This window comes from Sus scrofa, chromosome 3 (assembly GCF_054392235.1).
Source record: "Sus scrofa isolate SSC_HxYL_T2T_F1_AM1 chromosome 3, Sscrofa_HxYL_maternal_Yorkshire_Landrace_v2.0, whole genome shotgun sequence".
NCBI lineage: Eukaryota > Metazoa > Chordata > Mammalia > Artiodactyla > Suidae > Sus > Sus scrofa.
Genome location: NC_139385.1, coordinates 144,391,117 through 144,418,438, shown reverse-complemented (window position 1 = coordinate 144,418,438; position 27,322 = coordinate 144,391,117). Strand labels below are relative to the sequence as shown.

The following is a 27,322-nucleotide window of genomic DNA, read 5'->3' as shown; positions in this document are numbered from 1 at the left end:
ACGAGGGAAACGCCAGTCACAGCAGTGAGGCACCACCTCGCCCCAGTCACACGGTCATCCTCCAAAAGTCTACAAATGACAAACGCTGGAGGGGCGTGGAGAGAGGGGAGCCCTCCTACCCTGCGGGGGATGTAAACCGGTGCAGCCTCTACGGGAACAGTATGCAGGTTCCTTAAAAAATTAAAAAATAGAGTTACCGCATGATTCAGCAATTCCACTCCTGGGCATATACCTGGAGAAGATGCAAACTCCCACTGGAAAAGATACATGCATCCCGGTGGTCACCGAGGCGTCACCCTGTGCATGACGGACGGAGCCAGGGAAGCAACCCGAGCCTTCATCAACAGAGAAATGGATCGGGCTCCCGTCGCGGTGCAGCGGAAACGAATCTGACTGGCACACATGGGAGGACACAGGTTCCATCCCTGGCCTGGATCAGTGCACTAAGCCCCAGCGTTGCCGTGAGCTGTGGTGCAGGTTGCAGATGTGGCTCGGATCTGGTGTTGCTGTGGCTATGGTGTAGGCCAGTGGCGACAGCTCCGATTTGGACCCTGGCCTGAGAACGTCCATATGCTGTGAGTATGGCTCTAAAAAGACCAAAAAAAAAAAAAAAAAAAAAGATGAATGGGTTAAGTAGATGTGGTACACACACACAATGGAATACTACTCAGCCATAAAGAATGAAATGGTGCCATTTGCAGCAACATGGGCGGACTTAGGACTGTACTCAGTGAAATGTGTCAGACAGAGACCAACATCCTATATCGTCACTTCTATGCAGAACCTAAAAGAATGATTCACATGAATTTGTACAAAACAGACTCACAGATAAAGAAAATAAAGTTACAGTCACCAAAGGGGTCGTGGGGGGAGGAGGGTAAATCAGGAGCCTGGAGGAACAGACACACGGACTACACACAAAACAGATAACCTGCAACAGGGACCTACGTCACACAGGAGCTATCCTCAGTATCTTGTAATGACCTATTACGATGGAAAATAATCTGAAAAAGAATATATATACATATGAATCGCTTTGCTGTACCCCTGAAACTAACACAACGTTGCAAATCAACTACACTTCAATAAAAGAGATTAGTAGAAAGAACTGAGAAACAATCTATATGAGAATTTATGATCTTACCAGGTACATCTTTGCCCCAGGGACCAAGATACAGGAAAACAGATGTAAACGAAAAGCTAAAAATTTCTTACTCTGCCTCAAAGTCTTACCAGAATCCTCTGCTTCAGATGCTCTAAGACAGTGTTTTGTCTTTATACAGCCAGTAGGAAATTATTCCATTGTGAAATGGTTAAAATTCTGGTAGGATTTTAAACGGAAGGATTGAGAGGTTTACACGTTCAGCCTGGGGATGGAGAAGACGCACGTGAGCGTCCGTGGCTCAGAGAACTATGGCCATTGTCGCAATCATGGATAAATACCTGACTGAAATACAAGGCCACGTGTACACGCAGCATATACACAGGCCTGTCCCACTCCAGGCCAAATCCGTCTCTCCTGGAAATTATGAAGCTTCTTAAACATGCATTTTCTAATCAGTTTTGCAGCAAATACGAGCTCTTACTCCGCATGGAGTTTCAAGGCTGTTCTGTCCTTTAAGATCAGACCAGATAAGACCTGCTCAGGGGTTTTGGCCACAGATGCTTCTGCAGTTTCATGGCCATTGGGCTACAAATAACAAGCCTTGAAATCTGGTCGTTGTAAAAGGTTTAAGAATGTCTTCTCCATGCTGGGCCCTGACTTTAATTTCTTTGAAAAGGCGAGTTCCACTGCTGTGCCTGCACGTCTGTGGAGGAAGCGTAACCTTGCGACCAAGTTCTTCTGCCTACGGGGCTTCCCGCCCGGGTTTGGGTAGCATTTCACCTGGATGCAGTATTTTCATTCCAGTTTTTTGCTTTTCTAAAAACCACGAGAAATCCTTGTTGTAAGAAGGCCCAGACCTTGAGCTAGAGCGTCACGCCGCGGCCAGACTGCTCTTTGTCACAGAATTCCAACCTCAAGCCCGCGTCTCCACTATTCCTCAGACCACGGCCCTTCTCCCAGGCTCGGACGATGGTAGGTATTAGACTTTCCCGTGACAGACGACCGGTCTTCTCATGGTGACCCGGGAAGGCGGGGGGACCTTTGTTCAGAGGAGGTGGCGCCTTGGGGGGCCTCAGGCTAAGGTTGGGGCGTCCACGTCCCCTTGTCCCAGGGACACCCAAGATGGGGGTCTTCTTATGAGCACAGGCCCCTTCCTGGGGTGCCTCCCCACTGCGGCACCCACACCCTCTCCCCAGCCATGGGCCGGGTGACTCCGCCTCCTTTTCTGGCCTCTCAGTCCCTCCCCTGGCCTCAGCCTCCCCACTGGCTGGAGCTCCTGAGCTGGGGTCTCGTGCCTTCTCTGCTCGGTTCTGAGCCCATCTGGCAGCCGGGATGGGTCTGTCACCGCGCGGATCTCGGCACTTGGCACAGCCGCTTAACAAAGAGCTTGGACTTGGTACCCGAAATGATTTGGGGGCACACAAAGCTCCCGGCTCCACGCCTGGTCCGGCCCGCTCACTGGCCAGTGGGAGGGTGTCCCCTCGGGGAGGGGATGCAGGCTTCGTCCTCTATCCCCTGCTCCCTAGCATAACGCCGAGGACACCTGGGACACCTGTTGTGTCTGCGTGTCTGCAGGCGCTGCCCTCCTCGACGAGGCGCCGTTTCATCTCCTGGCGCCTCCGTGCTGCCCAGGCGAGAGACGGTAGGTGGTGGGCACGAGCCTTCCTCCCCAGAGGAGGGGGGTCGCCCCGAGGACTGGACGTTTGGGTGAAACGCTGACCCGTCGGCTCGCTTTAGTCGCTGTCCTTCCCCTTCCCCTCTCAGCATCCTCTGTGGCAGCAGCCGCATTTCCCGGCAGGCCTGGGGTGGGGGTGGGGGGCGAGCAAAGCGTGTGGGGGGCGGGGGGGGGTCGATGGACTCTCCTCTGTCTTCTGAGCTGATGACACTCTGTTTGGGGGAATCTGTCCACGGGCAGACACTGTGCAGGGGTGGCAAGCGCCTGAGAGAGTTTGTTCAGATGGGATGTGGCGTTTGAGACACCGGGACTCCTGCGCAGGTAAGGAAGCCCACGCTCGAAGGAATGGTGGGGGGCATCCCGCACAGTGAAGACTCACGCGGCAGCTGGAGGGTGCAGGGTGCAGACGAGGCGTGGGCGGAGCTGGAGCTCAAGCTGGGACCACACGGGTCTTCCAGATCTGTTTTCCACAGTGTGGTCGAGTTGGGGGTTCTGTGTCCCTGCGGCTTCTCGCGTTAAGTGGCGCACACAGTGCCCGCTGTGTTAAGCGGCAGGACAGAGCGAAGCCCTTGTCCCTTCCCTGTCTGGTCCCTGCCCAGTGTTTCAGGCAGGGACAGAGTCGCCTGGGAGGAGGGCTTTCATGGGCACCGCGTGTCCAGTGCTCTCCCAGGACCCTGCCTCCTGCCGCCGGGTCGTGCCCTCCCCGCATCCTGTGCTCTGGACGCGCGTGTGCGTGGCTGTCAAGGTCACACACCCTACGTCGCCGTCATAAATACTTCCAGGGCAGTGTCTCCTTGTCCCCAGATATCCCTTCTGCTGACAGCTGTGTGTGCAGGGAGCACAGAGCAACGAGCCATCAGAGCATCTCAGCAGCACCCGTAGGGTCACATTCCGCCTGGCCACGGCAGGGACCACTTCGCTCCGGCCTCTGCATAACTCCCTAACAAGTGCTGGCCTTTCTGAAAAGTGGCCCCTGGGTGAGGTTCCACACTGGGTTGAAAGCCAGCCCTCCACCTGCTCACTGCCCCCTGATCTCCCACGCCCACATCCACCATGGGGCATGCTGAATGGTAACTGTCCCTTTGCCTTCTCTGTCATCGATGTGCGTGTCTAGGGGCATGGCCGTGCCTCTGCTCGGTGGCTGCCTCAGAAGTGTCTGCCCACCTGCTGCCCGGCTTGCTCTACCCACCATCAGGTGGAGCTCTTGCCACCAGCAGCACAGGGGCAAAGAGACCGTTGCACCCAGGGGTGCCCGGCTGGAGGAAGGCCGGAGAAAGGCAGACTCAAGGGCCCTGATGCAGAATACCTGCGGATCCTTGCAAGCCTGGATTGGAATCATTTTAAAATCTAAAGACATTTTATTAGAATGTTCTGCTACAATTTCCTCCCTCAGGGGCACAGTGCCCGCCCTGAAGCCCGTTTCTGGTGGCTCTGGTGGCCGGCCACAGCGTTCTTTTCTGCTCCTGGGCTTGGAATTTGAGGCTGGCGGGTGGCAGGAGGGCAACCAAGTGGCCAGGACAGAGAATGAGAGCCCTTCGCCTTCTGCCTGGAGCCCCCTCCTTACTCAGCTCCAGGGAGCACCCCCTGCACTAAGTCCTGGAGGAGGCAGCTGGAGGCCAGGTCAGCTGAACCCTAACCAGTGAGCGCCTTGAAAAGGAAACAGGTGTAGCTCAACTTGCAAACCTTGACTTTCCCCAGAATTTTCTGGTGATAGCGTGGCATCGTTCAAAAAATGACCGGTCATTCAAAAATGTATCCTTTTACAAACAAATTGTTTTGCGTAAGAAGGAACTGTTTTAAAAATAATCATTCCATATTATTTGCAGGAGGAAACAGGGACCCTTTCCGTTCTCTGTGGGGCGTGGAAACAGGTCCCATCTTGCCGGAGGGAAACTCCTGAAGCAGCTCCTGTCCTCATGGCCTTCAACGCAAGGCTCCTCCTCGTGACCGGCCGCCCCAAGGAAAGAGCCCAAGGCCATACACACTCTCCGCAGAGATACCGACCGCTCTTGACGCATCATGTGGAACATTTAAAACAACTGAAGCATTTCTAATAAAAAGTGCTGCATAAGTTACAACAGCACCATAGGATGGGCTGAGCCGTGAAAATTAAAATTGAAATAGTTATCGGCATCAGCAAAAGCTCATGTTATAACGTTAAATAAAAATTAAAAAACGCAAATTTACATCCATAGCATGAGATTCATGCGAAGAGGAAGACGCCTTAAAAGTCCAAGTAAACACCCCTCGCCACGGTGACCGATGACCTGGGAGAAGATCACGCTCCCCCGAGCGCAGCCCGGTGGCGGGAGGGGACCGATGCTCTCCGAAGGCTGCCCACTTCTGCTCCCCGTTCTTTTACAATCTCAAGCGGAGTCCTCACTTGGGAAAGTGAGCCCCTGCCACCTGAAACCCAAGTCACCTCTGCGCCCGCCCTGCGTAGTTCTCTGGTTTCTGTCAGTAAAACCCCGCTGAGAGGACCGGCTAAGACGATCTGAAAAGCACACCCTTTTCCACCTTTGCACGTTGGGAAGCTTCAAAACTGCAAGGCCAGGCTGCCCGCCCAGCGCGAGGCGGGGCCGGGGCCGTGCACGGTCCCCTGGCAGCACCGCGGGGCTGATTCAGGGCGGACGCCCCAAATCTCCTCCCTTCTGCCTCTACCGTTGTCTGTTAGAAATCGGTTTGGGTTAATTTAAGAAGTGTCTCTGACAAGAACCAGGCTGCCTCGGGGAAAGTTCAGTTCATTAGTCACTCAAGGCACTGCAGCTCCGGTAATAATCTGCTTAGCGCCTCATGAGAGGCGCTGGTGAGGGGGGTGCCAGGAGCTGGAAGAGGGCATCGCTCTGGCTGCAGCAGCCCCGGCGGGGCCACGTGGCTGTGCTCTGCCCATCCTGGGGGTGGGAGCTCTGCTCCTGGGCGGGGCCGATAAGCTCCTCCATAATTAGCTGCCCCGCCCCAGGACCTGAAGGCAGGTGAGGACCCCTCCGTCACACCAAGGGATGTGCAGAGGTCCAGGGCATCCGACGGGAACACAGCTGCCATGGGCGGGGGGGGGGGGGGGGGCAGGGAGCTGACCGAGGAAGGCGAGCGCATTGCTGCATCCTATGCATTACTGATGAACAGAATTTAGAGATGCTCGCGCCCCCACTCCCTCCTCCCCAGAGTTTTAGGAAATGCAGGCAGCACATCTCTGATGCCATGAGATACAGCATTAGGTAGTATTCATGGCTGGCAGGGTGGCTACTAAAGTGCAGCGAGTGGATCTTTTAAAATCTGCTGAATTACACAGGCGGCACGCAGAAAGACAAGGTGCAGTTACCTTCCTGCTTGTTCCTGGGGCCACAGGGCCCCTGAGAGCCTCCCGGGACCAGGCAGTCCTGTCTAATGCAGGAAAGCAAGCCCCTCAATGGCTTCAGCATGGTTTCCGGGATGTGTCCAGGTTTTCTTTCAGCCGCTTGGGCCCTTCGTTATCTGTGTGCTCTGCTCAGGGCAGACGGCCAGGGGACCACAGAGCCTCGTTGGCCCAAGGGGACATGAACAGGAAGGGGCTGGCTGGAGGCTCAGAGCAGCCACCTGCTGTGTGACCTGGAGCCCTGCATCAGCTCTGCAAGAGGCCCCCACTCAGGACAGGGCGGAGCCCTGACCCAGGATCCACAGCCCGCACCTGGTTCAAAGAGGCCATCCAGTCCTTCAGTGGACACACGGTCAGGGTGTGCTCGTTTTCCTCTACTGGCAGGTTCGTGACAGTCCAGGCTGTGGACGGAGTGAAGTGGAAGACGACTGTCCCCTGGCTCCTGGAGACCCAGAAGTGAAGCTGGGGGCAGGAATGTTGGGGGCACGCTTGGGCTTCTGGGGACCCTCCTGCGGGGCCTGCAGTCTGCGAGGCGGAGCTGCTTCAGGCTCCCACTCGTAAAGCCCAGGTGTGGCTTAGACGCTCCAAAGGTGGGTCTCGGCAGGGAGCGGACACTACAGCAGAGCCCAGGCGACCCTGGGCGCAAAGGGACTTGGAGACAAGGTGCTGTCTGTGCCCTCTGCGTCCTCCCGTGGATTTCCAGATTCGTGCACCTGCTTTGTTCTCCGGTTGTCCACCGGACGCACCCGTCCTCCTGTTACCTGCAAACCCTGGTAGAGCAGGTGTCTGCCCTTCATGCACATAGGCTTGTGTCTTCAGGGGCAGTGACCTCACACGGGGGGAGCATCAGAACCCCAGGGTCGGAAGAAAAGGACAGCGGGCCCCTCCCCCAGCTTCTGATTCGCCAGGTCTGGGGTGACTGTGTAGCCAGGAGGTGGCCTTTCTGGGAAGTTCCAGGTGAGGCTGACCTGCTTTGGAGAAGCCCAGCCAGTGGCCTGCGGGGAGCTGGCCCCACCTCCAGTCCAGGGCGGGGCTCGCAGTCAGGAGGTGCTCAGCCCAGGCTGGACCCACTGCAACCCCAGAGCCGAGGATGGTGTGGGTGGTGTCTCAGAAGTTCCTCCTGCCTCCCCCGGCTGTGGTGGGGGAGCTTCTGGACCTGACCCCCTCTCACCTCCTCCGGACGCTGGGGCCCCAGCAGGCAGCCCAGGCTGAGGCCTGGTTGGGGGGTGGGGCAGGAGGCCCGGCAGGGATGGCGTCCCAGTTCACGTGGAGGGTTCATTCTGTGCCATTCACATCAGTCTGAGGTGGGTTTTCAGTTATTCCGCAGCTGGAAATGAAGTCGCCCAGAAACTGCTTCCGAAGAAGCCACTACAACCTCATCAGGCAACAGCACAGCTCAGGCTGCTCTCCTTTCTGCTAAGCCTTCTGCCAACTGCACTGCGTAGATGGTTCTGGACTTGGGGTTCACTCACTCCTCGGGGTACCGCCCTGGGAGCGCTGTCTTCTCTTCAGGACGAAAGTTCCAAGAAGCAGGACAAGCACCCCCTTCCCACGTCAGCAGGACTGCGGTCGTCCCCCTGACCCCTGGGCTCCTCCAGGTGTGCACGTAAGGCCATCTGCCTGTCCTCTGACACGGCCCGGGGACTGGGCTCAGCTTGGACTGGCCCTGGTCACTGGTTCTGACTGCAGATCCAGGCACCTGGCACTGCTGCCTGGACTCCCGACGATGGGCTAAGGGGCTCTGACCGCACCCCCCCCTCATGCCTCTGAGTACTGGACCACTCCCCTCGGTGGATGGGGCGCCTGGACGGTCCAGCAGCTGCTGACTTGGGGGCACCTTTCCAGGCCGAGGGGTGTGAGACACTGGGACCTGCCTCAGGAGTTGCCTGACCTGCCCGTCTGGAGCCAGCTCCCTACCTCCACCCTCCCCATTGCTCAGGGGACCAGGCCCCCACCCTCCTCATCGCTCAGGGGACCAGCCCCCCTCCCCTCACCCTCATCACTCAGGGGACCAGCCCCCCTCCCCTCACCCTCATCACTCAGGGGACCAGCCCCCCTCCCCTCACCCTCAGGGCCCCCTCCTTCCCACAGCTACTCGAAAAGCGGACCTGCTACGATCCTGGCACAGACAGTGGTTGTCAGAGCAAGCAAACCCAGATGGTATCTGTACCCACACGATTTGTGCTGTACGTTCTGTCCATGTTTCAAAGCCATGTTCAGATATTTGCAATCATTAGTCAAGCAACGAGGCCAAGGTTACAATCGCTAAGTCTCGTCTTCACCAGGACAGACCATGGGTGCCGGGGACTCCCTGTATGTGCACTTTCTGCGTGGGGTCCCCACCTGAGAACACCCACACTCCTTCCCTTTGAATATGGAGTGATGCGAAAAGCACACAATTTTTTCAAATGTCAAAAACACCCCCTGAAATGCATCATCTGCTTTAACTGCAGTTTTAAATGCACCGAGCTGATCACATTGTCGTCTAAATTACGTTGGCAAATGGGTCCAGGGCCGGAGAGCTAGCCGCCCACTGGGGCAGACGTGCCCTAGATGGAGGCGGGCAAATTGTGCTCTTGGGATAATGCCGGGAAGCTTTTTTTTTTTTCTTTGAAATAGAGAATTTATTACGGCAAAGCAGGTTAAGTGCCACCACAGTCCAGAAAGACGGTGCCCGAATTTTGTGTTTGCACACATTTGATTACTCACAGGCAGGGAGCGGGGGTCAGTCTGGGAAACCCACTTGCTCTGAACCCCACTGCACACAGAGAAGTCCCTGGATCTCGGTGTTTCGGCTCTCGGTGGCCCTGTGCGAGCTATTGGGTTGATGTTGGAAGAGCTGTGCCCTACCTCCTGATTTACAATGTCAGAGGCGCGTCGTAAAGAGGGCGGGTGTGCTGTCAGGTTGATGGATGGGGCGATGCACAATGACGCCTCATAAAGAAGAAGGGGAGTTGTTTATCGGTGCGGATTCCTGAAGTCAAGCACAGCTCCCCGGCCGGGGGGGCTGCGTGCACAGAATTCTCCACCAAGGACCCTGTGTGCCCGGCTGCTCGGCGGCCACACATTAATTAGCGCGTTCAGCAGACGCTGCAGTGTTTCCACGCACCCAAGTGGATCTTCATTTCTCACAGGCGGGGTCCTACTAATTAAAATCAGCTTTGCAATTAAATGTGGAAAATTGTGTTAAACTTTCAAGCGTGCTTAGAAAAAATGCAATTATTTTCAGGGTTTTTATTTTAATGCAAATGAAAATTCTGTCCGTGTGAAAGCAGTAAAAGGGAGGAGCAGGGATCCCTGTTTCTCCCTCTTTCTTCCTCCCTGGCTCTTCCTCTCTTTCTCTTTTGATTATAGCTGCTCCTCTCGGTAGCAGTTGCCGTGCTCCACTCTCCCTACCAGTGCCTGGCTCTGTTCCAAGGCTTTTAGTGAGCGCTCTGTGTCAAGGCATGAATAATACAGCCCCCAGGCTGCTGGCAGAATCCAAATGAGGGCGCGGGCATCAGGAAGCCCTCGCTCCAGCTCCAGAACAAGCTCCCATGAAGACAGGCAATTACTCAGCTGCGGCCGCCGCCGTGGCAGTCACTCCGGTGGGTGCGAAGGTGTAGGAAACAGAAAAATCGGAAGGAACATGCACCACCAGCCAGAGAGAACCCAATGGTTTTCTAATCAAAAAGAACTCTACCATTTGGAGCTTTTGATTTTGAAGCTTCAAGATAAAATTGATTTGACTCTGAGTTTTCTAAATTGAGAGGGATTTAAATATAAACCCAAAGCCATCACCTGGCTTGTGGGTGGTTGTTGCTGGTTACGAGGCTGGAAAGCTAGATTTCAGGTCAAGTATTTCACCAGAACTCTGTGCTCCACAAACAATAGCTTAAAAAGTAGCACTGAAGGGTAAATGTCAATAAAATCCATTCAATTTCAGAAGTCAATTCAGAGGACTCACACACCAGACGATGTGAAGAAGCAATCCTCCTTGGGCACTTTAATCCCCCCAGACCTCTGTCCCTGTCTCCCCACCGTCCCCCCTTTCTCTTTCATTGGAGGCTTATACCAACTGCCCATTCAGGAAAAGGTAAGCAAATCCAGTTAATTCCAAATGGCCCAGCATGTGCATGACCATTAGGAGAAAGGCTAAAATTCATAGCCTCCACTTTGTCTAATATTTATTAATCTGTAATGAACATGAATACCTTGTACTATCCCTAGCTCTAACTTTTATTGGCTAAGTCTTAAGAAGATTTGAGAACACTAAGCTGGCCGCGGCTTTGAGAATGACTCAGTGTCTGTGCATTTGCCCGTTTTTAACATCAGGTCGCACTGTGCCTCTAACACAAACAATCTCTCACGTCAACCTGGGGAGGAAAACTTGTGAATGGAAGGTCCTAGAACGTTCACTCTCAGGCAAGCATTCAAGGGATTTTTCTGGAGGCGTTTGATGCCCCATATTTGGGTTCGCATCCATTCACGTAATTCCCCGGATTAACAGCCAATCTCTTCCTCAGGCACTTGAACTAAACGAAAACAATTACAGGAGAGTGACGCGGCCCGCTCCCTGCCGGCTCCTCCACGGGGAAAAGGCTGCTTCTCCCCCACGGCTTTTGGACCCGCACAGGTCGCAAGTGCGCCTGCGCCGGGGAGGGCGGTCCAGGGCGGGGCCCGGCGGGAATCCGGGGCCTTCCCTTCCCGTATGTGCGAGTCCAGGAGCCACGCTCTGGACTGATCGAGGCTGAGGGTTGCTTTGCGTCTGCAAAGGAAGCCCTGCGGCGGCCCCCGCGTTGGCGGCGCCCACGGGCGTTCAGTGCCTGGGAGGACCATTAGGAAGCCCGCTGCTCGGAGCAGCGGGGGAGCAGAGCCAGGGGCGAAAAGGCTCAAGACGCCAGTGGAAGAAGAGGTCAGAGGCGCTGTGCACGGAAAGGACCGAATTCACCTTCTGGGATTTTATTCACCAGAGGAGGATTGCTTCCGGCCTGAGGGCAGATGCGCGCTGTTCTGCCACACCTCTGTGCTAATAATATAAAGTTTGATTTGAAAAACAAAACCCGCCAGATTCCTGTCTGGGTCCTGATGCTGCTTCTGAAGGCAGAGGCTGGCGAGAGCCAGGCCCTGATCACACACATCGGGTGCAAAGACGTTGCCTGGGCAGGGAGGAGGCCGCGTTATGGTCAGAGCGGGGGCGGGGGTCTGTCTGGGGACCTGGGGGGACACCCGCATCCGGCCGTGGGCTTATCATCCGTCCATTTGTACCAGGACTGCCAGCGCCCCGGAACTCAGTGGCCTCCTGTAGGAAGCCCCTGGTAAAACTGTTCTCATTTCCTTTACGTTTTTCCTACTGTGTCTCTTTGATTTAACTTTTAATGGAGAAGCTGTCCACGTGCTTATCAGCCATCTCAGACTGGTTTTTTTTTTTTTCTTTCAGGCTGCACCTGCAGCACATGATGAAAGTTCCCAGGCCAGGGGTCGGACTGGAGCTGCAGCTGCCAGCCTACACACAGCCTCGGTAATGTGGGATCTGAGCCCTGCCTGCAACCTACACCACAGCTCATGGCAACGTTGGGTCCTTGACCCACTGAGTGAGGCCAGGGATCAAACCTGCATCCTCATGAGTCAGGCTCATTTCTGCTGAACCACGGTAGAGACTCCTCAAAATGTTTGTGAACTAGTAACACAAACAGTATGAAGAGATTATCTTTAGCTCAAGGACAAAATCATCCGTAACTTTAATGCCTATTTCTCAATTTTTTTTTTCTTTTTACAGCCGCATCCACAGCATAGGGAGGTTCCCAGGCTAGGGGTCGATTCAGAGCTGCATCTGAGACCTACACTGCGGCTCACGGCAGCATGGGATCCTTAACCCACTGAGTAAGGCCAGGGAGTGAACCCAAATCCTCATGGTGATTATTCTCAACCCACTGAACCACAACGGGAACTCCTATAAGGAGCCTGTTTTCAATCTGAGAAATTCAAATGTCACACCTTAGTTCAAAATGACCCTTTCAGACAGACACGGAGAAATCAGATCTAGAAAGCCTCACCTGACGTCTCAGCGAGACCCCTGGTAGGGGAGGCTTGTCTGTGACCCAAGTTTTGAATGGTAATGAGTTTTGCCTGCCAAAGTCTGCAACTTTCTCATTTTAAAATGGAGAAAATTGAAGTCAACCCACGTTAAAGAATTTGCCCAAAGGCTCCTGGTCATTACTGGCAGAGGGGACACTGGGACCAACCGTGAGCCCCTGACTCACTCTCCCTATTAGAACAATGGGAACCCCGAGTTCCAATAATAGCCTACACTATGCATCATGGTAAAAAAATAATGTTATCTTAAATTTAAAAAATTAAACTTATTTTTGTTGCAACATTTTGCAGCTTGGCTTTCCTGTGAACCCCCTCTAGCGTCCTGTCTCCTTCTCTCCCGGACTCAGGGTGCTCTGGGCTCACAGCAGCATCGCGTCTCGGAGGAGGTGGAGCAGGCTGTCTCCACGCTGCTCCCAGCCTGAGTCTCCTCACCCTTTGCTAAGCGGGGAAGGGGAGCCGAGGAGACCCCCCCTCACCCTCCGCCGGCCCCGGGCCCCCAGCTCCACGGTGCACCTGCAGCAGGAATACAGACACCTCCAAAAATCTCGGCAATTTCATGATTTTTTCCCCCTGCAGAAGTGTGGTTATGACATCTAATGAAAACTAGCTGACACCTGATTTGAACTTTTTAGCCAGATTTAATCATTCCTTCCCGTAGCAATGCAATCGAGTTTAACTACGGACCCATCAAGAGAGGGGTAGGGGAAATACTCGCTCGTGTTGGCCAACTTGCTTTCCACTGTAAACATAGGCAAAAGGGCTTTTTAAAACGGGAGTTTCCAAAAGAACTTACACAGAGTCTCCTTCATGAAATAAATACTTTAAAACCCACTTACTTAAATCGCATAAATCAGTAATTTCCTATTTTACTCCATAAAAATAAAACTATAAGAAGTTACAGTAATTTAAATCACAAAGCTCTCTCGGCAACGGCCTGTCATTCCTTTGCTATGACACCATCTCATCGCGGAGCCCACGGAAAAGCCCCTGCCCCTAAACGCTAGCGTGGGGAGGCTGGTAGCTCCTAAGTCATCCCGTGGTTTTACTACGGGGCGAGCAAAAGAGCTGCTGAGTTCACCCAACCCCAGAGTCCGGGGAGGAGGAAGCAAAGCGGAAGGCAGAGAAGGAAGGGCAGGGCTGGGTGTCCCGCCCGACGTCTAAGCTTGGCTCCCTGGGCCTCGGTCCTGATGGCTTGGGCCGAACACCTCAGTCTTCACTGCCTCGTCTCTGGAGATCAGCTGAAAACACGTCAGAGCCTGCACACTTCTCTAACTCACGACAACCTGAACCTTGCACTGGAGGGCGAGGCTGCCCTGGTAGCTCGGGGAGGGTCCGTGGGAGGGGACCCTGAGGACGCACCGGCACGTCTCGGGGACGGATGCGATCTTGCTGAGGTGCCTTTGAGCCCCAGGCGCTCCCGCTGTCACGGACCTGACATCCCGGGATTTCTGAGCAGCAGCATCTCAGCCCCAAATACCTGGGAGCGGGATTGTGTGGAATGCGCCCTCCCGCTGTCCACAGCCGCCTGCCCAGGCCAGGCGTGGGCTTCCCCTTCCGGACCAGCCACCTCCCCACCGAAAGATCTGGACCTTGACCACCAGGGGTTTACCACCCTGAGCTGGGGAAGGAGGAAGCCGCCTCCCGCTGAGCAGGGGGAGACCCCAGCCAGCACGTGGGAGGCGTGGAAGGCTGGTCCACAGTAAATTCTGCCTGCGAGGGGGAGGGGGGATGGCTGAGGGACCCAGACGAGTCCTCGTCCCATGAGGAAGCACAGCTCGCTGTTCCCCGAGATGGAGATCGGTCCCCACTCTGCCCTCGAGCCCCTCAGAGAGCACAGCGCGTGCAAGATCGGCCTTACCTTCTGTGTCTTGCATATTTTCCGCTGACGTGGCCACTGCCGTCACAGCCAGGGGTGGGACAGCTGCAACAGGAGAGGGTGAGTCACTCAGGGGCTGGGCAGGTGCCCCCCGACCGGCCAGGCCTGTGCAGTGTCGGAAGGAAGGTGGGGACACAGGCAGACAGAGAGACAGACAGGCAGGGGACTGGGGGCATGCAACCTCCCGACAGGAGGCGAGGGTCTCTGAACCAGTGACGGGGCTGCGTCTTGGCGTTGGCGAGCACTGACCTGAACAGCTCCTGGATGGCTGGCTCCACGGGAACTGCGGAGACAGAAAAACAGACACAAATCTGCCATCTATCGCGAGAACCTCTCCTCCCCAGAAAAGGACCACGAGGGTGGTGTCAAGGCCGGCTGAAGCAGAACACACCGCCTGCCCGGCGGGTGAGCAAAGGCTGCTGCAGCCAGCCAGCCGTCACGGACAGCTGCCCGGGGTGCAGGATGGAGACGGGGCGCCTGCCCCAGTAGCGCCTCAAGGGCACACAGGACGGGAAAGCACAGGACAGGCCCCAGACGGCAGGTGCGTGTGGGAAGGAGGTCCGGGAGCCCCCGCCCCCGCCCCCACACGGGAAGGGGCTACGCGCACTCACTGGAGGGGTCTGGTTTTCTCACTTGACGGGAAGCTTTTGACGGCCCATCTACCTGGTCTTTGTGGCCAAGCCCCCTGCGTATCAGGGCTCCTCCCGCCTCCGTTTCCTCAGAGCTACTGAGAGCCCGCATCCCAGGCCTAAGCCCTCAGCACGTGCCCAGCAGATGTAACTGCACGTTGGGGCTGTGCAATGGTTTCAGTCACCAGAACCTGCAGTCACAGCCTCAGCAGGACGAAGGTGACCCCCGGCGACCCAGCGCCGGGAAGCGGGACATACCTCGAACCCCTTTGGACCGTGTGCGATGCCGCTTCTCCTCCGCGTCCACCTCCATCTGGGGAGAGAGGGGGGCGTCAGCGCGTCTCCCGCTGGCAATTTAGGGGCAGTGTCTTCCTCCGGCTCCCTCCACAGGGGTTATTGAAAAATAACAAGCCAGGGAGTTTCTGTCGTGGCTCAGCAGTAACAAGCCCAACTAGGACCCGTGAGGAGGCAGGTTCGATCCCTGGCTCCGTTCAGTGGGTTAAGGATCCCGCATGGCTGTGGCGTAGGCCGGCAGCTGTCGCTCCAATCTGACGCCTACCCTGGGAACCTCCATATGGGTTCAGCCCTAAAAAAAAGCAAAAAGAAAAACAAACCAAGCCAGACCTTGGCCGTGCAGGGCCCCCAGGGCCAGGCCTTGGGTAGGACACGTCTGGGTCCATCCGAGTTGTACTTTGTACCAAGAACATACAGGACCGCGCTTAGGTCTGCGAGAGACCGCACCTGTATCGCGTCTGGCTCCTCCCTGAGTGGAATCGTTCCACCTGATGGCGGAGTTCCAGGGGAGGAGGGGGCGCCACAGAAGCACGCGCTCACCCAGGCTGCTCTCACGGGGTTGGGGCCTGGCGTATGACTGCATCCACCTTGGGCTGCCAGGATGCCTTCCAGGGACCCGGGCCCAGGCCTGTGTGCCCACCTACAGCCTGCGGGTGGAGGCACAGAGTGTGTCCGTCTACGCCCTGCCTGGCCCACACACGGTTCCGTGAGGGAGGGACCCTTGTGACATGCTCTCACAGATGCCGCCTGCCCGAGGGCACCACGTGGCAGCTTAGCTGCAGGGCCCTGAACACACCCCATCCACACTCCCTGTCGAAGCCCCGGGCACACACGGCTGAGCTGGTGAGCTGTGCGTGCGCGTTTGTGCACCAAATGCTTCCACGTGGGAGTAATTTACACACAGGGAAACCGCGTCGCAGGAGCGATGCCTCACGGCCTCAGAGGAGCTGGCGCGAGGTGAGCAGGAGCGACGGCAGCTCCTCGGATCAGACCCCAACCTGGGATGCGAGCCCTCGCCCTGTCCAGCGGGGCCGGAGCCGCGTTCCAGGCAGAAGGCGTGGACAGCGTCAAACAGCCTGTACACACCGTCCACAACCTCCACCGTTTGTGACGAGAAAGGTCAGAATTCGGGGAGGAAGCCTGTAGTTAGATGGCAGTGGCTCTGCCAGGTGCCCTTGTGGATGGGGACAGCGTGGGTCTGCTCTCGGAAGGGGACAGCGTGGGTCTACTCTCAGAAGGGGACAGCGTGGGTCTACTCTCAGAAGGGGACAGCGTGGGTCTGCTCTCAGAAGGGGCAGCATGGGTCTGCTCTCAGAAGGGACAGTTGGGGGTCTGCTCTCAGAAGGGACAGTTGGGGGTCTGCTCTCAGAAGGGGCAGCGTGAGTCTGCTCTCGGAAGGGGACAGCGTGGGTCTACTCTCAGAAGGGACAGTTGGGCGTCTGCTCTCAGAAGGGACAGTTGGGCGTCTGCTCTCAGAAGGGACAGTTGGGGGTCTGCTCTCAGAAGGGGCAGTTGGGGGTCTGCTCTCGGAAGGAATTGAGTGAATCCGGATTCTCAGTAGAGCCCTGACGGCTCCCGAGCCGACAGGTACTTACTTAGCACCCCTGTGTGCAGAGAAATGAAATCCATGTACTGAAAACCGAGCTCATCCAGGGAGCTCCACACCCCTTAACGGGGTGTCCCTGTGCGTGTAAGACTGGGCCGGACTTCATAAAAGCAGGACTTCAGGAAGGGGGCGGTGACGCCAGGGCAGACCCCAAGGAGGAACTTCCCAGTGATACGTAAGAGTGGCCGGTGCCGATGCAGGAGGAAGCAAAGCCGCACGAGGATGCTTCACCTACAGGAGGGCACAGAGCTTGCTGAGGTGGAGACGCTTGGGTGGACCGGAGTGTGAACACGTGGGGAGTCCACTTCCTGGGAAGAGGGGGGACTGGGAGGTGGCGAGAGCAAAGTGGGACACTGAAGAGGGGCTTGGCGGAGAAGAGGGGGCTTGGGCTGCAGGGAAAGTGGGGGGTCGCAGGGGCCGGGACCAACTGGGAGGGTCACAGCCGCCCCCGGGGGACAGACGGCTGTGACTGGCGCCGGAGCAGGGCAGGACACCCCCATGCCTATTTCAGAAAGAATTCTGGGAGGGGCGATGGCTGGCTCCCGGGAAGGAAGGGCGCCAGCGCGTCTGACCCCTGAGATGCAAGCGTCCAGGGAGGCAGACGACCTGAGAAACGTCTGCAGGAGAATCACAAGGTCTCAGGAGAATCACAGGTGCGTGGCTGCGCCCTGGCCCTGCCTTCCCCCGCCAGGTAAGCAGAGGCCCGGGGGTGAGGCCCCCCCACCTGGCGCAGGCGGGCCCCTGGGGGGCGCGTCATCACTCCAAGCTGGCTCCTGCCCTTGGACAGATTCCCCCGAGGCTAACACATCCGCCCAGCGTGTCCCAGGGCCCACGTGACAGGAGGGACGTGATGGAGAAAATGCGGGTCGCGTTCCGTGGATGCGGCCTTTCCCGACTCTGGTACCTGTCCTGGGACGTGGGGATGGAAGGCTGGCCTTTAAGGAACTGGGGCACAAGCTGACCCGCGTCAGGACCAGGGCCGCTAACCTTCCGGGAAGCAGGGCGGCTTCCTGGAGGAGTCGGGACGCGCGTTGAGGTCTATAGGAAAGCCGCGGGCTCCAGGTTTAAAGAAGGGTTGGGGCAGGTGTTCCAGGCCGAGGGGCCAGGACGGGCAAGGGCCCCGGGGCACAGGCACGTGGGAGCTCCCGGGGGCCTTCCTTCAGCAGCTCCCTCGAGCTTTCGGGGGAACATGGCCAGTCTAGCTCGGCAAGCCTGGCCCCTCTTCACTCATGCCTGTGAAGCCTCTGAAATAGCCCCCGGCTGCAGCCTGGAGAGAACCTGTCACCGAAGGGGTATGGAGGCTGTGGCCCAGTGTTCGTTTTAAATAAAAAAGAGGTTTTCTTAGGAGCTTTAAATGGTTTTCTAAAGTCTTGAGTTGAAGAAGTTGACTTTGAACCAACAAAAGCCATCGGAGTGAGTCACGACGAGAGGGCAGTGGTTATCCTGTGACAGGTAACGTTACATCTGGAAGCAGGAGCTATTCTCTTATTTGATTCCCCCCTCCCCACCCCCGCAAAGTGCCCTTTTGTCAGGCTGGGCCTTCGACAAGTGAACGGAGTACCAGCTACAGCCAGAGGTCACTTGTCAGGAGATCCCTTCAGGCCTTTGGATGCTGGACAGCCCCTCAGGCCCTGGCACTGCCCCAGGAGGGCTGGACGCGGGTCCTAGGACGGCGAGGGCCCACCTGCGCCCGCCCCCCAGCGCCCCAACCCGCGTCTCACGCGCTCTCCCTCTGCAGGGTCAGGGCAGGAGGGGCCTCCGGCCACGGTCACCGCCTCGGGCAGCAACCCCCGCCTCCCCCGGCCACTCCCCAACTTCTCGGGATGGAATTCCCACCTCATCCATGAGCCGGGCCCTGCCTCTCACCTGCTGCCCAGCCTGCAGTCACCCACTAGCTGGCGGCAGCACCAGGGAGGGTAGGCGGGCAGCAGGCAGCAGCTGAAGCTGGGGGACAGGGAGGAAGTCTGGGAGGAAGGGAGGGAAGCCACAGGCTTCTGCAAAACCACGTGTGCGGGCCAAACGCCGTCACCGCCTCCTGGGGGAGTGCGATCTGGACCCGCAGGCACAGCCTCACCGCGGGGGGCGCTGCTTCCCTGGCGTGGTTCAGACTCAGGAGCTTTCGCCTCATACACACCTGCTCGGGGAGGTGGGCGAGAATCAGAAATCATGGGTCACAGTCCCCTGAACAGCGTTCAGAAGCCACTCTAACAACTTAAAATGCTTCCCCAAATACGGCACTCTCTGCTTTTTAGTGTTGGCGAATTCAGTGGAGGCACACATGTTAAAATGGAGGATTTCTGGCCAATATTTACATCAAAAGGAAGGACAGCGTTATCATCCAGAAGGTACGAAATTAGAAGGAATAAGTGGGTTTGTGGTTCAGGGTTTATACTTTTTCGGTTTCGCTGCCCCGTGTCACAGGGTGGGAGGAGGGACGGGTCAGGGAGGTGAGAGACAGGCGGAGCCTTGGGTCGCCTGCTCCTGACGTTTCCTCTGCCGCCTCCTCACCTCCCTCGCTGGGACCAGAATCAGCGGACCGTCCTCCAAGGAACAGAAGCCGGCCCGGCCCCCGGGTTGCCGGCGTGTGTGTGTTTGGTGCCAACAGAGGCAAGGAAGCTTGAGATGACAGTACGGGAATTTCCTGGGCAAAGGCCAGAAGGAAGGCGCAGCTGCCCGTGACTGCAGCGTGACCGTGGCCTTGCCCGCAGTGACCCAGACGTGAGCCAGCTCAGCGTCCTTCCTCGGGATCAAGAGAAGCCCTCAGACACCCTCACACGTGGACATTTTGGGCGGAAGTCCAGGCCATTAGGGAACTGGCCCACTCAGAGGCGACAGGCCGAGGCGGTGTGGGGTGAGTGGTTTTGTGAACTGGTCCGTAAGTACTGAGAAATCAGCACACGGAGCAGGAACAACAGCCGTCCTTTGACGACAGGCTCCGCACCGCCAGCAGCGGAAGAGGGGAAGTCGTCCGCGTGCGAAACCAAGTTAAAGTTTGACCCTGACACGCCAGCTTCTCCTCCGATGGCCACCTGCGATGGGCCGCAGCTGCCCGTGCTTGCACGGAGCTTGGAAAGGGCAGAAGCCAGGCAACGGTGTTCAGAGCCCAGGTGGGAAAGACAGAGCACGGCTTCCATCCGTGTCTGGGTTCCTCCGGGGTCTGGAGACACCCCGATGGCTCCTGCTCAGCACTGCGACGCACTGGGGCGCCCCATCCACGGAGACGGGACGTGGTTCGAGGACTGTGGGCAGAGCGGACTTGCCTCCAAGAGAAACGGTAGAGGCACAGGTCTGACGAAGACCACTGATGCCGCTTCTTCGGGCAAGAAAGAGTCTGGGAGACGGAGCCGGGGCCTCTGGGAACTGCCCTGGCACAGCTCGCTAGGACCAGGGACGGTGGAACAGCCGCCTGGCTCCGATGGCTCAGGGCAGTGCCCTGAAGTGACCATCGTGGAACCCGACTCCTCCCAGCAGAGGTCAAAGGCTGAGTAACCTCTAGGTCTTGGGCGGGACTTCACACCTTCCAAACGACCCTGTGAACCCCGAGAACACGGCAGTGGCTGTGCTGCCAGGTCGCAGTGCAAACGTCTGGTGACAGGAGCCCTGGACACCTGCGGTCCAGCCACGGTGTCCGCGGGTAAGGGGACAGCCCTCCCTAAGGCCGACCTCTGCGCCGATGGCCGAGCCACGCCCTGGCCCGGGAGCCGTGGGAAAGCCACGCAGCGGCCAGAGAACGACCGTCACAGGATCACCCCCGGCCCAAGCGCCCCGAATCTAGGAGACTGTCCAGAGAAAGCAAGTGGAAAAGTAAGAAAATGTGTCTCTGTCTGCATCAATAGTCAAATTTTCTGAGTTGGAGGTGTGTTTCTTTCTTTCCTTTATTTTTTTTGCCACTGTACAGCATGGGGACCAAGTTACACATACATGTATACCCACTGTTTCCTCCCATCCTTCTGTTGCGATGTGAGTATCTAAACATAGTTCTCAATGCGACACAGCAGGATCTCGTAAATCCATTCCAAGAGCAATAGTTTGCATCCATTAACCCCAAGCTCCCCATCCCTCCCTCCGCCTCCCCCCAGGCAGCCACACGTCTCTTCTCTAAGTCCGTGAGTTTCTTTTCTGCGGAAACGTTCATTTGTGCTGTATATTAGATTCCAGTTATAAGTGACATCATATGGTATTTTTCTTTCTCTTTCTGACTTACTTCACTCAGGATGAGAGTCTCTAGTTCTATCCATGTTGCTGCAAGTGGCGTTATGTTGTTCTTTTTTACGGCTGAGTAGTATTCCATTGTGTATATATACCACCTCTTCCTAATCCAATCATCTGTTGATGGATATTTGGGTTGTTTCCATGTCTTGGCTATTGTGAACAGTGCCGCAATGAACATGCAGGTTCATGTGTCTTTTTTAAGAAAAGTTTTGTCTGGATACATGCCCAAGAGTGGGACTGCAGGGTCATATGGAAGTTCTATGTATAGATTTCTAAGGTATCTCCATACTGTTCTCCATAGTGGTTGTACCAGCTTACATTCCCACCAACAGTGCAGGAGGGTTCCCTTTTCTCCACAACCTCTCCAGCACTTGTTATTTCTGGACTTATTAATGATGGCCATTCTTACTGGTGTGAGGGGTAGCTCATGGTAGTTTTGGTTTGCATTTCTCTAATCATCAGGGATGTTGAGCATTTTTTCATGTGCTTGTTGGCCATCTGTACATCTTCCTTAGAAAACAGTCTATTCAGGTCTTTTGCCCATATTTCCATTGGGTGGTTGGCTTTTTTGGTGTTGAGTTGTGTAAGTTGTTTGTATATTTTAGAGATTAAGCCCCGTTCGTTGCATCATTTGAAACTATTTTCTCCCATTCTGTAAGTTGTCTTTTTGTTTTCTTTTTGGTTTCCTTTGCTGTGCAAAAGCTTGTCAGTTTGATTAGGTCCCATTGGTTTATTTTTGCTCTTATTTCTGTTGCCTTGGGAGGCTGACCTAAGAAAACATTTGTATGGCTGATGTCAGAGAATGTTATGCCTCTGTTCTCTTCCTGGAGTTTGATGGTGTCTTATCTTCTATTTTAGTCTTTTAGCCATTTTGAGTTTATTTTTGTGTGTGGTGTGAGGGTGTGTTCTAGTCTCATTGATTTGCATGCAGCTGTCCAGTTTTCCCAGCAATTCTTGCTGAAAAGACTTTCTTTTCCCCATTTTATGCTCTTGCCTCCTTTGTCAAAGATTAATTGAACATAGGTGTCAGGGTTTATTTCTGGATGCTCTATTCTGTTCCATTGGTCTGTATGTCTGTTTTGGTACCAGTACCACACTGTTTTGATGACTGTGGCTTTGTAATATTGCTTGAAGTCTGGAAGAGCTATGCCTCCTGCTTGGTTTTAGTTTCTCAGGAGTGGTTTCTAACCACTTCTCCCCACTTTGTCCTCAGAGCTGGTTCTGGCAGGAAATGTAGAGGCCAGGGTCCAGCCTGGGAGGCACAGGGGCAGGCACTGGGCAGCATTGTGGTCTGAGGGCCCCTTGGTGCCCCGCACATGAGACTGACACCCAAGATCTGGAGGCTTCGTATCCAAGACCAGACCCCTGACCTGTCTGCAAACATAGGGGTCTGGAAACTACCCCACGTCTCTTGGCCACTGACGGCTAGCGTGGCAGCATCTGGAGGCTTCGTATCCAAGACCAGACCCCTGACCTGTCTGCAAACATAGGGGTCTGGAAACTACCCCACGTCTCTTGGCCACTGACGGCTAGCGTGGCAGCATCCACCCAGCAGCCCAGGTGCCCGAGGTCCCTTCCGGTCCCCTGTGTGTGACACCTGCCCAGTCCACACGTGTTTGTGCTGCTCCTGATCTGGTCCCGGCCGGCTCAGGGCTGGGCTCCCACAGCGATGACCACCACGTCCAGGCTCCTGGGTGCCCTCCTGCCCGGGCACTCGGCCCTCAAGGATATCTGCATCCGAGGACAGCCAAGCAGGACATCTAGGCTCCAGGCCCTCTTCCAGGTCAAGATAAGCCAGACCTGAGACACAGGAATGGCGTGGGGGCTTATGTAACTGAGAGGCATAGGATCCTGCCCTGGCTCCAGACCCGGATCTGTCATCAGGACCTCTGTGGGCAGTGCAGGTCCCAGTGTGGACGCTGAGGGCTGGACGGGGGCGCCGAGGTTCAGAAAAAAAGCTTGTCCGGAGGTCATCCGCGTCTCTAACCGGGCGCTTTGCCTTGGTGTTTAATGACGCACCTACGCTCCCCTCTGGCCCTCTTCCGGGGGTCGCTGGTCCTCTGTTCTCAGGAAGTTCCTCCAGACAAGTGTGCAGGGACCCTTGCCCGCCTTCAAAGGAACGGCGCTCCTGTCCTAAGGTGCTTGTTTGGGGTGCCACCTCCCCTGAGTCCCCGCACTCTGGACCTCGGCAGGGACGGCTCCAGGGTGGAGGCAGGTGGACGCCTCTGGCGCCCTGCAGACGGCGGTGCGGCCCCTCCCGCGGGGTTTGGGGCTGTTGCCTCCGTGTCAGCAGGGCCCTTCCGTCTCTGTGGATGATCCTACCTGAGTGCGTGGTGAGGCAGGGGCGTCTCAGGGGCAGGTGGCCTGGCGTGGCCGGGGCTCCCCGTTCACTGACAGAGCCAATCAGTTCTCCCAGGGGCAAAATTCCTCCTCACCCCACTGGGGGTCCAGAGACTCGGGGAGACGATTCTGAGGGAGGAGCAGGCACGGGGCCTGGCCCGCGAGCAAGGTCTGTCCACCTTCTCCCCTCCATTTCCCGGGAGGCGGGGAGCAGGAAGCTCCTAACCCCCGAGCTGTCCCCACACGGTGACAGCTGGGACGCAAAGAAGGCTGGCGCATCTCAGCCACTCTTCCCAACACCGCCCGGCATGAGCGGTCTTTGACCCGGCCTTGGAGTGTGGTCTCCGAGTGACTCCCACAGCTGTGTTTACACAACCGACCGCGCGCGCATGTGTGTGTGTGTGTGTGTGAAGAGGTGGGAACACAACTTTCTTTTCTAGTTGCAAGTATTTCTCTTGGACTTTTGACAATCGTCCTGAACCCGATTAAGTTCCTAGACTTCTAGGCTCCCTGGACAAGGCAGGTGCGCCCAGGACGTCTCGGAAGCTGCAGTCCTGGCACCTGGGAGCCGGGACAGCTCACAGCAGAGTCCAGGCCTTGTGCCCCAGGACAAACCCGCCCCCGGGGAGCCCTGTGGGACAGGTGGGCATAGGACGGGCTGTGTCCATCTCTGGCTTATCCCCTGGCACAAGAGCGGCTGCTGGGTGATAAACACTTGCCTTGGACTAAAGGAGAGCACGCGAGTCCCTTAAAGACCAGACGGACACTAGGCAGAGGGTGGAAGTTGCTTAAGGGGCTCGGTCGCTCCACACGGTGGAGAGAGGAGGAGGAAAGTGCACTGCGGCTTCTGCTGGAACATTCCTCCAGGGAAGGGACACTCGAGAAAAGTAAAGAACGGATGTTTGGAAAAGGCTGACGATGGCTTCAGGGGCCCTCGCGGGCCCTGTCAGTGACTCTGCCTTCCACCCGGAGGCAGCGCCACGTGGCAGGTTGATCACGACAGCGTCTAGGACTTTGGGGGTTGTGCAGCTAGAGAGACCTGGAGCTGGAGGTCACACCTGAGTCCCCCAGCCCATCTCCAGGCCCCACCCTGCGAGGCTGCGAGACCCCTTCTGGGGGAATCCTGGGTTTGCCTCTGTCCCCCCAGCAAGTTCAGCCTCTCCTGACACCCACAGTCCTGCTCCCCTCAGCTCAGGCCCCCGTCCCACCTGCTACGTCAGCGACCTTCTCATCTCCTTTTGAGCGGTGGCCACTTCTCCAGCAGTGCCCTTCCCCCAGCCAGCTTGTGCCCTGCCGGATGTCACTTCTAGAATCCAGGACTCCCCAGAGCTGAGCATATCAGCCCTCAGCAGAGGCTCCACGTGACCCCCACTTTCCCCAGATCACAGCTCTTGACCCCGGCAGGTCCAGTCGCGCTCGGAGCCCACGTGTCCACCCCGCGGCCTGGGCTCAACCAGCATCCATAGTCCTGGCCTCTCGTTTCAGCCTTGGGTCCACATTTCCAGCTGTGTCCAGAGCCCCGTGGTCTCCAGCAAATTCACTGAAAGCCACCCTCGGGTCTGTCTGTCCAGCCGGCCCTGCCTGCACAGGACGTCTCTCCCTGTCTCGCTGCTCTCACTGCCTGGACGCCCGCCCTCCGCCTTGGTCGGCCCCTGCATCCGACGCCTGCTTCTGCGCTGGGGTCAGAAGGGGTCCCTTCCTCATTTCGCAAGGCCCTGAAGGCAGGACGGAGCCTGTGAAGGCCCAGGACGAGCCCTCTACTTGTCAGTGGCTGTTTACGGAGCAAAGGAAGGGTCCTCTCTCAGCGGGAAACCTTAAAATCACACCTGGCTTCCTCCTGGTCTCCGTTTCCCGGCAAATCACTTGTCGCATTCGGCTCTCGGCTGCTGCGTGCGTGGCCTTCCACGCGCCACCTCCTGGGCACCGCCATGGCTCAGCCATTAACACCCAGTCTGCCGCCTTCCCCGGATGCTGTCCCCTGTCCCCGTCACGTGCACAGCGGAGATGCCGTGCCATTTGCACCCTGGACCCAGAAAGGCTCCCTGGGGACATCCTCAAGCCTAAGCAACAAAGCCTGCCTCTCTTCACGCCCACATTATTGGGTTGAAAAAACCAAGAGAAGGGCACACAGTGACTGCCGGCCCCGCAGCGGGGATAAAGCGGCAGGGACAGCCTCTCTTCCCCCAGCCAGCCTTCTCACCCGCAAGTTCTCTCTGCGCCTAAAACGTAACGAACAGAGAGCCGCTTCATCTGTCCGTTTCCTCTGCACAAAAGCAGGCTCCTTTGCACACAAACTCTCCGTAAGTTGTGAGTTTGCACGAATCACGTCACGGCTACCTCTTCGGGTCAGTGCCTATGGATTATGCTTTTTGGACAGCTGCATAATATTCCACAAAATGTACAGCCAATAATTTATCCAGCCATCCCTGTGAGTTCTCCTGCGAGTGGAGGCTTAGGTTGTTGTATTGTTTTATTCCACTGTAAAGAAGGCCGCATAGATATCACACACATCTTTGTGCCTATTTCCATAATACGGTTTTCTTTCTTCTTTTTTGGGCCGCATGGGTGGCACATGGAAGTTCCTGGGCCCAGGTCGAAATGGAGGTTCAGGCCTACACGACAGCCACGGCAACACTGGATCTTTAACCCACCGAGTGAAGCCAGGATTGAACTCGGATCCTCACAGAGACGCTGTCAGGTCCTTAAGCCACCAAGCCACAATGGGAACTCCCACAAGATGGTTTTCTTAAAGGACAGTGTCAGTGCGGTCAGCAGATGGAAGAGCCCTGCCCTGGCGAGGAAAGCAGGATCACGCCGGCTTCTCGAGGGCGAAGGGGGCGTGGAAGGCACAGGCCGGCACCTCTGCTGAGGGCCACGCTGCTCCCTCGCCCTCCTGACCCTGCAAAGGCCCGCACTTTCCAGCTGACGAGCTGGGTTTCCCCTGCCGCCGGGAAGCTCTTACTCTCGCCCTCGGCTATTGTTCTCCTTTTTAAACATTCTGCACCAACGTGTAATGCCTCTGCCCGACTCTCAGGGCTTACGCCGCCTCTTCCCGAGTCCCGGGTGTGAACTCCTTTGCCCGCTTATCCTTGCATGTGTTTTCTTTTCTTCTTTGCTGGTTGTGTTTTGCCCCACCTAGGAGTACAAAATGCAGGCCGACCCACAGTCACCCCGGCCAGGGTCCCAGCGCCGGCGGCTCTACGGCCCGTGTGCTTCCCGGCGAGCCCCGGCTGCTGCGGCCCTCGGGTCCCCCGCCCCGGCCGTGGACCCTGGCGTCCAGGGCTCCCCGGGTCAGCCCCTCGCTACCTCGACGGGCACCTCCTCCCGCCTGCGTGTCGGCCCCACGTCTGCTCTACAACCTCGGCTGCGTGTTCGTGACCCGGCCAGGAAGGTGCTTCCTCGTCTGCTGAACCCCGGCCTCGGGCAGACAGGCCCTCCGGCGGGAGCCGCAGAGCAGACAGCGCTTCCCCTTCCCAGGGACAGACCCGCAAATGTGACGGGAAAACAGCTTCAATGAGCAATCAGCGCCGCTCTGCATTCACGAGCTAATCTATACGTCCGCTTCTGAGGCTACATCTGGTCTATATTCAGCGTTTTCCAACTTCTCCCCCATTTACATTTTGATGAAGTGACACAAAAAATAAAATTCAAAGATTCAAATATGTTATGATGTAAAAAATTCACAGAAGTGCCCATTTACCTAGAGATTTGAAATTATCCTAGTGATTTTCTAATCCCCATTTTTTTTAAAATCCAATTTTTAAAAAATTGTTTTTTTTTTTTTTTTTAAGGACTGGAATACTACTAAAGAAATACAGAACAGAAAAATTAGAGACGGCGGTGTCTGCAAGTGAGGACGTGTAATCCATGGAGTCCGTCTGTGCTCGGGGAGACCAAGCACACTGCCCCACGGAAGAGTTTCGGAAGCGAAAACCTTTCACGAGTCATTACATAGGAAACACGGGCATCTGAGAGAAAAGGGCGGGGACTTGGTTTCCCCACTGAGTGTGCCTCTTACCCTCGGACCCCAGCTCTGCCCCGCACAGCGCACACGGCGGCCCGCGAGCTCAGTGCGGGTCGGATGGGTGTGCACGTGCACGGCCAGCCCGGGGCTTTGTAAACGGTGAAGTGCGGTGCCCGTGGAAGGAGGGACATTGC

General features: G+C 56.6%; 1 protein-coding gene across 50 annotated transcripts in view; it reads right to left on the bottom strand.

The window, feature by feature from the left end:
* MYT1L (myelin transcription factor 1 like) overlaps positions 1–27,322 on the bottom strand; it is a 365,227-nt gene that overhangs the window by 111,154 nt on the left and 226,751 nt on the right. For all 50 annotated transcript variants that reach the window (XM_085020083.1, XM_085020074.1, XM_085020067.1 and 47 more), the window contains 3 exons: positions 14,971–15,025; positions 14,333–14,366; positions 14,066–14,128 (listed from right to left, as the gene is read on the bottom strand). In XM_085020083.1, coding sequence (XP_084876209.1) covers positions 14,066–14,128; positions 14,333–14,366; positions 14,971–15,025 — 152 coding nt within the window. The remainder of the gene's footprint in view (positions 1–14,065; positions 14,129–14,332; positions 14,367–14,970; positions 15,026–27,322) is intronic.